The 16,668-nt window shown below is 34.5% G+C and overlaps 1 protein-coding gene across 9 annotated transcripts in view; it reads right to left on the reverse strand.

Moving 5' to 3' along the window:
* The window catches only part of TANC2 (tetratricopeptide repeat, ankyrin repeat and coiled-coil containing 2), a 369,309-nt gene that overhangs the window by 268,023 nt on the left and 84,618 nt on the right, over nt 1–16,668 (reverse strand). For 4 of the 9 annotated variants that reach the window (XM_049114610.1, XM_049114609.1, XM_049114607.1 and 1 more), the window contains exon 1: nt 7,201–7,300. The exons of 4 other annotated variants lie outside the window; for them this stretch is intronic. In XM_049114610.1, the coding sequence (XP_048970567.1) occupies nt 7,201–7,285 (85 nt within the window). In that variant the 5' untranslated portion in view covers nt 7,286–7,300. Of the gene's footprint in view, nt 1–7,200; nt 7,301–12,838; nt 12,939–16,668 lie in introns of those variants that run through there. One more of the 9 variants, XM_025436737.3, reaches the window with a different exon arrangement.

The raw sequence follows: 16,668 nt of genomic DNA on the forward strand, positions 1-16,668 counted from the left end.
TCAAGAATGCATAGTATCAATATATTGAAACTAAATAAATAGGTATATATGTTTACATATTCTATATAACTGAAAAAGAAAACTGAAGTTCTTCTTCAGCTGTGCCAACATTAATGAAAACATACATTACCTATTTGGTTCTTACTATGTGTCAGGCACAGTCACTGTGCTAAATGTCTTACAAATTTATGTCATTCAATCCTCAATAAAACCTTATAATATAAATATCATTTTTATTTTTGATACATCAGGAAACAGGAATTGAGATTCAAGCAAACATGGCCACAGTTGTAGGTCATAACTGCAGGATCCAGGATCTAAAATTAGGCCTAATTCTAAAGCCCTTCTCTTCTCCACCATTTTCTATCTATACAAAAACCTATCATGACATGTTAGAAAACTCAACAGTACAGCTGGTAGGAGACCAAAAAAAAAAAAAGAAAAGAAAAAATTCCAAGGTAAATTTGAAATAATCTCTGATTTCAAACTTCTTCCCCTCAAATCGGGTATTCAGTATAGCTCACTCGAATTCTTGAGTTTAATAGTTTGCTTGGAGTTGTTAGTAAGCACAGATATCTCTACAAATAAGCACTTCTTAGATTCACAGAATGATAGAGCTAAGAAAGAATTTTGAGTTTATTTTTGTCAATTTATACTTTTTAAACATTTTGTGAGGTTGAAGCTTTGAAAAAAAAAAAAAAAAGCCCAACAAAGGAACTTAACAACAGTTAAAAATATGACAATGTGAATGCCTGGGTGGCTCGGCAGTTGAGTGTCTGCCTTTAGCTCAGGGCATAATCCTGGAGTTTCAGTATCGAGTCCCACATCGAGCTCCCTACAAGGAGCCTGCTTCTCCCTCTGCCTGTGTCTCTGTTTCTCTCTTTCTCTCTGTCTCTCATGAATAAATAAATAAAATCTTTAAAAAAAATATATATATATATATAAAACAATGTCAACAATAGGTATATTATATATGCACATATACACACTTTATCTATTTTTGATGTTCTTATCTGTTGAAACTGGATGCTGAGGAGGATACATAGGAGTCTCAATCTTGGCCACATACCAGATTGATCTAGAAATCCAGCTATTTTTTTAAAAACGGCTTATGCTCAAGCTACGCCTCTTCCCCAGATCAATGAAATGAGAATACTGAGAGTGAGACCCAAGCATGACTAGTTCTTTGAAACTCCCTGGATGATTCAGCCTGTAGCCAAAGTTGAGAAACATTCACAGAGATTATGCGTTGCTTTGATACAGAAATGAACTGGATCCATCTGTAAATTCCCAGTGCTAACAGAGACAGATACTATAGGTAAGAAGTACTAATTGTACAGAAAGCTATGATCTCTAAACTGAAGATGAAGGTTACACTCACTCCTTGTTTACTGCTGATTTTGGTGACTTGGGGGATTTATGGACCAAATTGGGATAATATTGTATAAAGCAAAGAAGGTTTTAACCTATCGTTAACTAGACTAAATATTACTCTTTTGAGCTGGGCTTGAGAAGTTATGCTACTAAGATGATGATGTCACCTAGATGTAAAGCTTCCTAAGATCCTTTTTTTTTTTTTTTTTAAGATTTTATTTATTTATTCATGAGAGACACAGAGAGAGAGAGGCAGAGACACAGGCAGAGGGAGAAATAGGCTCCATGCAGGGAGCCTGATGTGGGACTCAATCCCAGTCTCCATGATCATGCCCTGGGCTGAAGGCTGAGCCACCGGGGCTGCCCGCTTCCTAAGATTCTTAAAACTAGAATAGCCTCTGCCTCTTCACATTAACCTGGTCTAAGGAAAGCCACTTCCCTAAAGTATAAGAAGGGATGTTCAGGAACAGTAGCAGATTTTATTTATAAAAACAGACAGGAATAAAAGACCATGGTGGGGGATCCCTGGGTGGCACAGCGGTTTGGCGCCTGCCTTTGGCCCAGGGCGCGATCCTGGAGACCCGGGATCGAATCCCACATCAGGCTCCCGGTGCATGGAGCCTGCTTCTCCCTCTGCCTGTGTGTCTGCCTCTCTCTCTCTCTCTCTGTGACTATCATAAATAAATAAAAATTAAAAAAAAAAAAAGACCATGGTGTACTTAGGAAAATCCAAAGAGTTTGATATACTAGAGCACAGAAAGTATGGGGAAGACACAGATTACAAAAGTAGATAAGTTGGCAGAAGCATAATCACAACAAAAGGCATAATCATTATTCATGATTAGACTTCATCTTCTAAGTGTGGGGAAGAAAATGAGGGACAATGAGCAGGAGAGTAGCATGATCTGAACAGTATTTGCAAAGACAAATCTGGCAAGCATCTACAGTTGGCACCATGGGGTCACAGAGATAAAGAGATCACTGCAATAAGCCCAGATGAAAGGAAAGCCTGACTAAATGCACTAACGCTGAGAACACAGAAGGAAGCACAGGTTCGTGGCATATTTGGGACTGAGAACTCCAAAGACTCTGTATCCTTTTGAAAGAGGTGCTCTAATGATGATCATTTCTCCTTTCTTCCTTGAATCCATTCCCATCAGGCTTTCAACCACACCACTCCAGCAAATTCACATTTACCAAGATCTCCTATAAAGTCCACTAACTTCAGTGGTCAGTTCTGTTCTCTTATTTTTTGCCTTATTATAACAACATTTGATGCAATTCATCATTCTCTTTTCCTTGAAACTTTCTTTTCACTTAACTTCCAAAACCCTACCCCTTCTTACCTCTGTGGCTCCCCCTGGCTTGTTCTGTCTCTTCGCAGTCCCTATGGCCCAGGGCCCCAGGGCTCATTTCTCTAATCTGTACTCTTTGCTATGTACATTCCGTTGTTTATCTCAAACAGACTCTTGGTTTTATGTTTCATCTAAATGCTGACGATTCCCAAATTTGTATGTCCAGCCTGAACCTTGTGAACAAAAGCTCAGTACTTCCAGAATTGACCACCCTACATCTCAACTTTGAACATCAAGCAGGCATCTCAAAATTTGACACAGCCTAACATTTCCCCTCTCACAGTCTTCCTCATATCTGTGAACAGCATCTCCATTCTTTTAGTTACTCGAGTCAAAAACCTGGGAGTTACCCTTAACTCCTCTCTTTCGCTCACACTGCACATTCATTCCAACAGTAAACTGTCAGCTGTACCTATCCAAACTACTTCTCACTCTTTGCTCCTGCCACCCTGGTCCCAACCACCTTTATCTATCACCTGGTTTCTCTGCTCTGTCTTGGCCGGACTTGAGTTTAATCTCAACCCATCAATCAGAATGGTTCTGTTAAAACACAAATCACATCATGACACTTCTCTCCTCAAAGATTCCCCATCTTAGTAAAAGTCAAAGTACTTAGATCAAAGCGCAACTTGATGTGGTCCCCATTACCTCTCTGACATCATCTCCTACTATTCTTGCGCCTCTGACTTCACTGAAGCATACTGGTTCCTGTCATGTTCTAAACATGCCAAAGAGGGGCACCCGGGTGGCTCAGTGGTTGAGCGTCTGCCTCTGGCTCAAGTCGTGATCCTGGGGTCCTGGGATCGAGTTCTGCCTCAGGCTCTCCGCAGGAAGCCTGCTTCTCCCTCTGCTTATGTCTCTGTCTCTCTGTGTGTATGTGTCTCTCATGAATAAATAAAATCTTAAATAGATAAATAAATACACACACACACACATACATATATATATATTTAAGAGGGGTGCTTGAGTGGCTCAGCTGCTTAAGTGTCTGCCTTTGGCTAAGGTCATCATTCTAGAGTCCTGAGATCCAGCCCCATGTTGTGGTTACGTTTTGGGTTCCTTTATTCGGCAGAGGAGTCTGCTTCTCCCTCTTCCTTTGCCCTTCCCCCTGCCTGTGCTCTTTCTCTCTCGCTTTCTCTCAAATAAATAAAATCTTTTAAAATAAAATAAATAAGTAAATAAACACACCAAAAATATACTTGTATCAAGGCATCTGCCTGGAATATTTCTCTCACAGATTATCAGTAAGGCCTATTCTTTCATTTCCTTCAGATAGGTATCTAAGTGTCCCCTCAAGGACATCTTCCCTCAGCACCCTATCTAAAATCATACTCCCCCTAGATACCAGATTTACAATAGACATACTTTCTTCTCCCTTCCCTGCTTGTTTCCCCTTAGTAGTTATCACTAACATAGTCTATATTTTACTTATTTATTTTAACTTTGGCCATCTTCTCTATTAGAATGTAAGTTCCATAAGGGCAAATAATTTTGTATTCACTGTTCCATTCCCCATGTCTAGGGCAACAGCTGATAGGTAGTAGTTGCTCAAAAGATAGCTGTTGAATTAATTAATTTGCATGAGTGAAAGAAGGGAATTCTGGATGCCTTAGAATTCTTAACTTGGGAATTTCATTGGATTTATTATAATTCCATTAACCAAGATAAAGAATAGAATTTCATTGGACTTCTTATAATTCCATTAACCAAGATAAAGAAACAGAAGCTGTGAGACTGGGATGGAGAAATAGGAAGTTATTTTAAATCAAGGATTTAATTTACAATCTGATTTAATCTTAACCTCTATTTAGTGCCTCATCAATTCCAGATCTAGGACTAGAAGGAGGGAAACACAGACAGCCAGAAATGAAATTATTTAATCCCTTGATTTTTTTCTAAACCAAACAGGTAATTCTCAATCAGGAACTCTGTAATGATTCTCAATTCTCAACACAAATGCTTGTGTTTTACTTTTAAATACATGATTCTAATGTATTCTAATGTAAAAGGAGCTCCTTTTATTCATCTTTGTGTAAAAACTGGAGAGGTCCATCTATTAATTATTATTTGTCTTTTTGAAATTTCTACTTGAATGTCTCCTATATAGCTCAAACTCAAAATATCTGAACAGGAAATTTTACTTTCCCCTGACTCTTTCAAACCTGATACTCTATCAGAGCTTCTCATCTCAATGAATTCATCACCAAATACTGTTGATTCTTCTTCTTAAATGTCCCTGAATCCATACCTAACCTGTCTCCAATTCCTATACCCATTCTCTTCTAAATGTTTATCCACAAAATGAGTAATCATTTAGAAATGCAGATGTATTAGTTTTCTCATTTAACGTTTAAAATGTTAAAGCAATCCCCATCAGAACGTATCAAAAAATTTTTTTTTTCAAGATTTTATTTATTTATTTGAGAGTCAGCAAGTGAGAACTAGATCCCTGGGACTACAGGATCATGACCTGAGCTGAAGGCAGACACTTAACTGACTGAGCCACCTAGGTGCCCAAGAAGAGATAAAAATTCTTAACATGGTCTATAAGATTCTACTTTTCCAGCTTCATTTCTTGTTAGATCTCCCTTTGTTTTCCTAATATTGGCTTTTGTTCACTTTTTAATCTCTACCCTCAGGATATCTAGAGTGGAAACCTGCGAAACAACCACTATATACCTAAGGAGTCAGGATAAAGTATGATCTTGACCCCAAATTCCTACCTTCATATATGAGGATAAGTTCAAAAGCACAAGTAAGAGAAAATTTGTATTTTATGTCATATGTTCATAATAAAATAAACCCTTATATTTATTCCTCTTATGTCTTAAAAAGATAGAATGATAGCTACTGACAGATTAAAAATCTTCCCCCCCTCACCTCACCCCACAAAAAAGGCACATCTTTCTGTTTTGAGAAGTATATTTAAATGTATTGACACTCACTGAAAAAATAAAATAATAAAAAGCCTATATATATAGAATCTAACTATGCTTCAATTTTTTTCACAAATTTTACTTTATCCCATACACCTATATTATTTGATTACAATGATAGCAATGAAAATAAAAATTTAAGATCAAAATGTTTTAAGGAAAATAGTTTTTCAATTGAAAAACCTTGGTATATATAATATATTAAAAAAAAAAAATTCAAGAAAAATACTGCCTTCTCTAAACTTGTCATTAGTAAGGTCCTTACTAGAGTATTACTGTTTTATATTTTTCTCCTAAGTTACTAGGAAACATAAATACAATAATGATTAACTGGTTGAATAACAGGAGTCATTAGGATCTAGTAGAATATAGAAATATTTAATCAGGGCACCTGGGTGGCTTGGTCTCTTGAGCATTGGACTCTTGACTTTGGCTCAGGTCTCGATCTCAGCAGGGAGTCTGCTTGGGATTCTCTTTCTCCCTCTCCCCATCCCTACCCCTTACCCATGCATGCTCTCTCTCTAAAATAAATATATTTAAAAAAAAAAAACAGAAATATTTAATCAAAAAATAAGGAAGTAACTGAATAAAGAATCAAGAAAATAGACTCACATGTAAATAAAGGAATTTCATATATGAGAAAATAACAATATACAGCACTGGAGAAAGGAAAGGCTAAATTCAACAACAAAAAGGGTACAGAAATTAACTTTTTCCATATGAGAAAAAAATAACTAGATCCCCTTGTCATTCTATAATCTCACTACCAAAAAATTAAGAGGGAAAAAAATAAAAATGTAGTAAAAAATCTGGAAGTAAAAATCAAAACTCTAACCATTAAAGAAAATTTTCTGAAACAATATAGGAGGAATAAAGAATGATTAATATGAATACATTAAAATTTTAAACTTACATTCAATTGAGGTTTAGAGTTTTAGTCTTATAACCAAAAGCAAAGTCTTAAAAAAGAATAGAGACGAGAAAAGATATTTGCAATAAATGTCACAGACTAAGGATCGATCTACAACAGGGATCTATGAACTTCTGTAAAGAGAATAAATATTTTAGGCTTGCAGACCATATGTTCTCTGTTACAACTACTTAACTCCACCATTGTAGCACAAAAACAGCCACAGACAATATGTAAATAAACAAGTATGGCTGTATTCCAATAAAACTTTCTTCTTTATAGAACTGAAATTTGGAATTCATATAATTTTTACATGTTGTAACATTCTATTCTGTTTTTTTCTGAATCATAAAATAAATGTAAAAACTATCCTCAGCTCACGGGTTGCACAGGAACAGGTGGTGGACTAGATTTGATCCATGGGCTATAGTTTGCTGAACCCTGTCTAGAATATATAAATATCCATAAACCAATAAGACAAAGATAAATAATCCAAGAAAAAAATGTATAAAGAATATAAGGAAGCTATTAAGAAAAGAGGTCATCTGAAAGGCCAAAACACATCAAAGCATATCTGGCTTTACTAGAAATTAAGGAAATAAAAATTCAATCAGTAGGATATTACCTTTTATATACCAGTTTAGGAAAATGAAGAAGTCTGACCATATGAATGTTGGCAAGGATACTGCGAAACAGGAACTCTCAAACATTTTTGAGAAGATTATAAACTGACACAGTGACTAAGCACAAGAATTATCTAGCAAAAGTGAAATGCAAATAATCTACATCCGCTTTCAGGTATAGCCCCTAGAAAAATTCAGATAATGTGTATAAGGATATTCACTGCAGCATTTTTTGTAATAACACAGAACAAAACAAACACTGAAATAAATTCAGATTTCTATTAGGAAAGAAATGAGTAAAAGAAATGTGCTCATAAAATTGAATACTACACAACACATACAAGAAATAAACCAAATCCATACATACCAAACAAAAGCAAAATAAGCAAGATACAGAATTCTACAGAGACAATAATACCACTTAGTAAATTTTATTTTATTTATTTTTTTAAAGATGTTATTTATTTATTCATGAGAGACAGAGAGAAAGAAAGAGAGAGAGAGAGAGAGAGAGGCAGAGACACAGGCAGAGGGAGAAGCAGACTCCATGCAGGGAGCCTGACAGGGGACTCAGTCCTGGATCTCCACGATCACACCCTGGGCCGAATGCGGCACTAAACCGCTGAGCCACCCGGGCTGCCCACACTTAGTAAATTTTAGAACACATACAACACTGAAAATTGTTCATGGATATATTTATATTAGGAATTTTTCATCTCTGATAAAGGAGATTCAAACATCAACTTCTTTTTTTTTTTTTTTTTTACCAAATTCTATATTTGTATGTAGGAGTCTGTATATTATCTACATCTGTGTGTATCTGTTAGGATATGGTTATAACAATGAGAACTAGTGAGAAGACATACTATATTTTGTTTTGAAAGTTATAGGAATTTACATTTATGAAAATTCATTATTATAGCAAAATAGAGAATGGACCTAAGGGTACTGAGCCTGGAGACATCATAATTTAAGTAGAAAAAAAGGAAATTCTAAATTAGGAAGTGAGAATGGAAGAGGACAAGAGAAAACAAAGTTGAAGATAATTCAGAAGTTCTAATCAACTGGACATGAAAACAGGTTAGATGTTGGTGGCCATTTTGGGAGTGCAGAAAGCTTCGTGTATTTTCCAACTGCTTCCTGAATACACCGGCTTTGTGCTTTTAAGCAGCTTTTAGAAATGACATCTCCATTAGCAGTGATGATAATGGGCCATCAACTATAGCTATAGAAAAGGACTTTAGAAAACAAAGTATCAGCTAAAGCAATTTTGAAAGAGATGTAGGGAAGGTTTTCTCTGCTTGCAGTTTCTGCCAGATTATATGCACAATGCATCCTCCTGAGGGTAAAGGATCCCGTTGAATACTAACATCTCAATCTTCAGTTACCGGAGGAAGAGACAATAAAAGGCTTTGGGTCCATACAAGGACAAATCCTGGCTCCCACACTTACTGTAAAACTTTGGCCAGGTCTCTTCTTTTTTTTCTCTGCCTGTTTCTTTATTTGCTAAATGAGTAAAATAAAGTACAGCTGATCCTTAACAACATGGATTTGTATTGTGTAGGCCCATGTATAGATGAGTTTTTAAAATTAATATAGTACTATATATATTCTCTTATGACTTTCTTTTTTTTCTCTTATGACTTTGGTATCATTTTCTTTCCACTAGCTTACTTCATATATAAGAATACAATATATAACATATAAACCATGTGTTAATCAACTGTGTTATCTGTAAGGCTTCTGGTCAACAGTTGGCTATTGATAATTAAGTTTTGGGGCAGTCAAATGTTATTTGTAGATTTTCAACTGTGCAGGAGTCAGTACCCTATCCCCTAAATTGTTCAAAGGCCAACTGTAATAGAATTTATTTCATAAGGTTCTAAAACTTGAGTATAATTACATATGTATTTACACGTATCTGTGTCTCTATATGCACACACAAAGTGCTCTTACGCTTCTTCATCAGTTACTAGGCACCCAGTAAGTGCTGGGGCATTGCATTACGTCCTGAAGAAACAGAGATGACATATTTATATTGTCTGCCCTCTCACAGTACATAGCCATGACACTGTGAGAGACAGACGTGTGAGAGCTAATGTATGGTCTTTGACCTAAGTAATTAGGAATTCCTGAAGCTATTTCTCAATCTTTTGAAGCCTATTAACCATTTCAGTGTCATTTAATCTTTCGACAATTGCTAAATATAAAGAGAAAAGGCTTAGAGTTACACAGAGAAAAACCCTTATTAATACACAAACCTATGGATGAAGTCATTTTCTAATTCCTATTTTCATTGTCTCTAAAGTTTCCTGTTATTTTCTTTTATCCTTCTAAAAGATTCATAAATAAATAAATCTAATGTTAATCTAAAAGACTCATTAATTTATAAAACTCCCAGAAACTTAACTCTAAATTCCCCCCCACTTTAAGAATGTATTCACTTATTTCTTTTACCCATAAACATACTGTGAATCTGAAAGATTCATAAATAATACACCCAGAAACTACCTGGATCTTAGAATTACAAAGACAATGATGGTTAAATGAATATTAATAAGAGTTTTTTATTGCTTAGTTTAAAACGAATTACTCTCTATTTACAGCATAAAATCTTTTGTTTTTATGCTGTAATAGACAATTTTTACATTTTTTTAATAAAAAGATGTTTCTTTATTATCCGAAATATCTACTGCAAGTCATTCCCTCATCAACTTACTTTGTAACAATCTCCTTCAACAAAAGATAGCTTAATTGCATCCAGCTCTCTATTACAAATTTACAGTACTAATCCTTGCCAGCCATTTTGTTTTCAGCTTGTAACACGAGCAGCCAGCTGCCTTTAGCCTGACTTTATTAGCATATCGGATAATTTAGAAAATGAGCACAGAAATGGAACCTAAAAGATATAGTCGGTTTTTATCAGAATATATCTATATATTAGATACTAGTCTTTATGCTTTATGATGCTTCTCTAATTCCTTTCAATATAATTAATTTTCTTAATTTAAATGCTTACTTCCTGTTCACACTAATTTTTCCCTCCCCAGATCCTATGAGGTTGACCTACTACTATTTAAATATAAGAATTTCAAATTTTAATAAAATAAACCACACATATATTTTGAATATTTTCTGTAATAGGATAAAAGGATTGGATATTTGGTACTATAATTTACAACTATATTCCAGCAGACCATCTAGCCAAGAATAATAAGTACATAAAAGCTAACATATATTGTTCTCACATCTCAAGGGTGTTTCTAATAGCCAGCAGACAGCAAACAATTCTCCACCTGTTTTGACTTGCAATAGGCTGCTGTGTTTGAATGTCAATAACAATATGCCCTCACCAAGCATCACTGAAGTCTTAGATGACAAATCATCTAATACAAATCTAATAGAATGGGGAAGGGTAGGGAGAAAGAGTTCATGTTCTTCAGAACTCTTTTCTATTATATCTTCCCTCCTTCCCAACAAGTCCCACTCATCTATATTTAATAAATGTTCTGAAATTATATTACTCATTAACCAACCCTATCATTTAATGTGAAACTTTTTAGACAGGCTCTTCTAGTTGATTAAATAATACTATTTAGAAAGTTTGTTAACCTAATAGAATATAACACCCTTGAAGTAACAATAAGCAAAGCGAGAAAAAAAAAAAAAAAGGTGGGTGGTGCCCTGCAAGGAAATAAAATGCTCAGAAGACAGGAATTACTGAAGTGCTTTAATAACTTCAGTTCTCCTCCAAACCCTTCCTTGTCACCACAGCATTTTTTTATATTTTCACTGTGATACTAACTAGCCATCCAGTCTGCTGTAAAAGCCTCTGGTTAGAACAGATTTCAAGGCTGCTGTGTCTTGTAAGGAACCAATCAGATTTCTTTGTTTCATCTGCAACATTCCATCAGGGTTATATAACATTTTAGATACATGAAACACTCTAATAATATAGTATATTTCAATTTACATTTAGCTATTTATTGTAAATCTAGCATATAAAAATCCTGTATTGTTCTTCTATGTTACTCAATAAAATCAAAGGAATATAGTACAGACAAGAGGGTTATTTTTCTTTTTGGGAAAAAGAGTGAATTTGCTTTGTCTAAAAGAGTTTGTGAAAATACAGAATATGGGCACTCCACAGACTACTAAAATGAATGTTGATCCTTTTTATTTCTGTTTATAGTAAAGTGGGTGAGGTAATCCAACAGTGGCAAACAGCCATACAGTTGTTAATTCTTATCACATACAACATGTCATTGGTATAGAATAAAATATTATAAGTAGATTTTATAAACTCAGGCTTAATCTTTTGTAATTTTTTAAGGCACAGAAAAATTAAGTGAAATATTTAAAACACTTGGCCAAATATTTTCTCAAAGAAGAAAATCTGAACTCTAAATGTCTACCCTCAATTTAACACCTACAATATTAACTAAAAAATAGTATGCCAGCAGCACTGTTCCCTATATGATCAGAATACTTGCAGTGTACTTGTACTGGCACCATACAAATATTTCCTCTCTCAATATCTCTCTCTCTCTCAGATAGAGATAATGCTACATAACTTAAATACTGCTCTTCTGTGCTATTAATATAACAACTCAGATATTCAAGAACACATTAAGCTGGAACCTGTGAATCTAGTATTTTCTTCTTTTTTTTTTTTTTTTTTCACAACTCAAAGGCATCCCACATATGACGGTTACAAATCAGCACAGGATTAAAATAGTGCCCAAGCATAAAAAAGCTCAATCTGTTGGGTGTGGCTTAAGTAAATATATCTTGTCTCAACTGGACAGCTCCCCAGTAACATGCAGCCACTGAAACCCAAAATATATGAGTACATAAGTAAAGCGCTTCCGGGAGGAGGTGGGAAACTAAACCTCCATTTTTTTTTTTATGCTTGATGTTCAATTGTTTCTATACTGTACTTCTAAAAAGACAGTGTCTTGAGTCCATGCTAAACATTGCTCAAGAAACCAAGGACAGAAATTTTACTTGTCCTACTTCCTCTCCTTATTTTATACTCACTGTCCTCAACATGGCCATTCTTACAAACATTTTGCTTTCATAAAAGAGGTAATCATTTAAATCATGACTATGTGCAATGCGAACTCACACTGCATTACAGTCATCAATAAAATATGAAGTGCCAACTCCAGTGTTCATTCTACTTATTTTCCATCTCACCAGAGAATGCCCTACTAATGCTCTCTACTATTATAAAATGAACAATATAAGGAAAAAGACATTGGTAGGAGCTGCGACAAATAAGCAACAGAGAAAATATTAAACCTTTAAGTTCTTACTTTTTTAACAACCTAGTATTAATAGTAAAAAAAACCCTTCATGCATTCATGTCTATATATATAGACACACACACACATTCCACATATTTGGTACAAATATAAATCTGTTTATAATCTACCATGCATATATTTATTAATGTCACACATGCAATATATCTGAAACCTCTATATATAGGTGGCATGCAGATTTCAGAACTATACATTTTCATTCTTAAATGGTCACAAACATTAAAACAGCTAAGGATTTCTGACATACTGAACTATATCCAAGCTTTTAATCTTGTTAAACAATTTTCTCTACTATTCAATGCAGCAAACCCACCTTTGAATCATATTGACGGTTATTTTTTTCCCATGCCCTCTACGTGCTGCACCATTTTGTTTGTCTTCTGGACAGTGGAGAAATCGGCAGACAGCAGTGAAGGAGTGTACTGGAGTCAGCAGAGGCAGTGCCAGCCTCCTACTGCAGTCTGTATATTGAACGCACTCAAACCCACAGGTGCCTACGTAAAATCCTCCAGCTGCAGCCTGCAACTTAATGTTTCCTTCGGCAGCAGATCTGTATGCTATTTTCACTTTGCTTTAACCCAATAAATGGACAGGATGCACAACAGTGTGCACCTTTTAAAAACGAATTTTACATAAAATATTTAAATAGACACTGTCTCCATCAAGTAGCTAAAAATGAATGACTTTAAATCAGAAGGATAATCACCAAATTATGAAGAATCAGAAGGATAATCGCCAAAAGAGAAATGCATTTCTAACACTGTATAAATTCTAAACTGGTAATTTAATTATTCAAAAAATATAACATTAAAAACTAGCATACGACATACCTTACATCTTCCTATATAATTAGCTTATAAAAGTAATTTTTCATACACCTTAAGTATATCATGTATAAATACAAAAAAAGGCCTGCCTCTGACCATACCTTTTCATCACCAAATAATCCACTGATAAGAAGAAAATACAGAACTTATCTGTTAAGAGGCGAAGTGAATCAAGGTTAAACCAATGTTCAAACACTAACAGATGAAACACGAAACAGAGGCTCACAATCCTTTCACATAAACTTCAAACATATACACTCTTATCCTACCCTAATTACAGAATTTAAAAACTTTGTGAAACCTTAAAGAAATCGAAAAAATCTTTTTAATTTTTCAGATGAACGAATTAAGACCAGAGAGGTTAACACTAAGATACCTCTCCCAAGGTCACATAGCCAGTTAGCAGCAAAACTTTGTCTTCAAAATACATCTTTTAATAAATAGTTAGTAACTACTAAACCTCACCCAAAATTAAATAGTAACCTGAATATTTCTGTAACTATTAAATAAATCTTGTGGTTAAAAAACTTCTACAAAAAAGAAATCTCTAGGCCCAGATAGTTTCACAGGTGAATTTTACCAAGCAGTTAAATAAAGAACACACCAGTTCTATGCTATCTCTTCCCAAAGGAAAAAAAAAAAAGGAAACACAACTCATTTTATGAGAACAAAATTACTCTGATACCAAAGCAGATCAAAACTATAGCTCAGTATCCCTCTTGAACACAGAAACAAAAATCCTCAACAAATATTGGCAGATCAACTCCAGTAGTGTAGAAACAAACATACACAATAACCAAGAGGGGCTTATATTGGGCATGCTCAACAGTTTAATATTTGGAACTCAATGTAATCTATCACATTAATGATTCAAAGAAGAAAAACCACATGGATCATATCATTTGATGCAAGAAAGTAACAAAATCCAATATTCATTCATGAAAAAATTAGAGAATTAGGAATACAGGGGAATTTCCTCAACTTGATAAAGAACACCTACAAAAAAAAAAAACCTATAGCCAACATCAATCATACTTAGTGGCAGAGACTAAATGCTTCGCACTTAAGATCAGGAACAAGGCAAGAACACACACTCTCACCACTCTTAGCTACCATCATACTGGAGGTATTAGTCATTGCAATACAGACTGGAAAAGAAGAAATAAAACTATATTCTCAGAAGACATTACTGTCCACTTAAAAATTCAAAGTACTCTACCAAAAACAAACAAAACCCCACACACACCTCTTAGAACTAAGAGCTGGGTTTAGCAAGGTCACAGTACAATCTCTAAAAACAAAAATCAAGGGACGCCTGAGTGGTTCAGTGGTTGAGCATCATCTGTCTTTGGCTCAGGGTGTGATCCCGGGGTCCTGGGATCGAGTCCCTTATTGGGCTCCCCTCAGGAAGCCTGCTTCTCCCTCTGCCTATGTGTCTCTCTCCGTGTCTCTCAAAAATAAATAAATAAAAATATTTTTTAAAAAAATCAGCATTTTACAACTCAAGGTTTTAAAGGAATACTACTAACAACAGTGAAAGAAAGAAAGAAAGAAAGAAAGAAAGAAAGAAAGAAAGAAAGAAAGAAAGAAAGAAAAAGAACAAACCTAAGTATTAATCTGACAAAACAAATGTAGGATCTGTATGCTAGAAACTACAAAATGCTAATGAAAGACATCAGTTAAGGCCTAAATAAATGGAAAAAGAATCATGTTTTTGGACTGGAAGACCCCACATGGTAAAGATTTTAATTCTACTCCAAATTATCTGTAGATGTAATGAAATTCCAACCAATATCCCAGAAGCTTTTTTTTTTTTTTTTTTTTTTTTTTTTTACCTACAGATTCTAATAGGCATCTGGAAAGGCAAAGGATCTAAACTATCTAAAACAAGTCTGCAAAACAAAAACAAAGTTACAGGAACCACACTACCCTGGTTTTAAGACTTCCTATAAAGCTACAGTAATCAAGACAGTGTTGTATTATACATAAATATAAAGAGATCAGTGGAAAAGAATATGTGGTGCAGAAAAAGGACCCAAACGGGCACCAGAGTGGTTCAGTCAGTTAAGCATCTGCCTTCAACTCGTGTAATGAACTCAGGGTCTTGGGACAGAGCCCCACATTAGAGAAAGAGACCCAAATAAATATAGTCAATTGATTTTTTGACAATGATGCAAAAGCAATTCAAAGGAGAAAGGATGGTCTTTTCAACAACAGTGCTGGAACAAATGCATATCCATGTACAAAAACCAGACACATCAATCCTAACCTCATATGTTATATGAAAAGTATCTCAAAATAGACCATAAATCTAAACTATAAAACTTTTAGGAAAATAATCTTTATGACCTAGATTAGACACAGTTTTAAGATATGATACCAAAAGTATGATCCATTTTTTTTAAAAAAAGATAAATTGAACTTCATCAAAATTTAAAACTTCTGCTCTGAAAAAAATCATTTATGAGAACAACAAAATAAGCAAATCACATATCCAACAAAGGATTTGTATCTAGAATATATAACAAACCTCAAAACTCAATGGTAAGAAAACCACAAAATTAAGCTCTGTACAAAAAAATTTTTTTTCATTTTTTTAACTGTACAAAAAATCTAAACAGACACTTGACCATATAAGATATATGAATATGTCCAGTATCATTAGCCATTAGAGAAATGCATATTACTCTATAAGATACCACAACTCATTTAAAAGTATAGCTAAAATTAAAAGATATAGTTTATTGATAATACCAAGTGCTAGCAGAGATATGGAACAATCAAAACTCTCAATTTTGCTGGTTGGAATGAAAATGGTACAGCCACTCTGAAAAGTAGTTTGGCGGTTTCTTATAGCTAAATATATACCTCCCATATAATCCAATAATCTCTCTCCTAGCCACTGACCCCGGAAAAATGAAAGCTCACAATCACACAAAAATCTATACAAGAGTGTTTTTAAGTGGCTTTATTCCTAACTGCCCCACATTGGAAACAACTCAAACGTTTTTCAGTGGGTGAATGAATAAAGAAACTATGGCACATCCATACAATGGTATACCACTCAGCAATAAAAAGCAACAAACTATTGCTGGATACAACTTGAATGAATCTCAAAGATATTATGCTAAGTAAAAAGAAGCCAGTCTTAAGAGCTGTATTATTCCATTTTCCATTTATATCACATTCTTAAAACAAAAACTATAGAGATAGAGAAAAATAGTTCCCTGCTTTTCAGGATGAGGGGTGGGATTAGGGTGTAACTAGAAAAGGGTATCATAATATAACTTGTACCATCATGTATACTAATTGTGGT

This window comes from Canis lupus, chromosome 9 (assembly GCF_003254725.2).
Source record: "Canis lupus dingo isolate Sandy chromosome 9, ASM325472v2, whole genome shotgun sequence".
NCBI classification, from domain to species: Eukaryota; Metazoa; Chordata; class Mammalia; order Carnivora; family Canidae; genus Canis; species Canis lupus.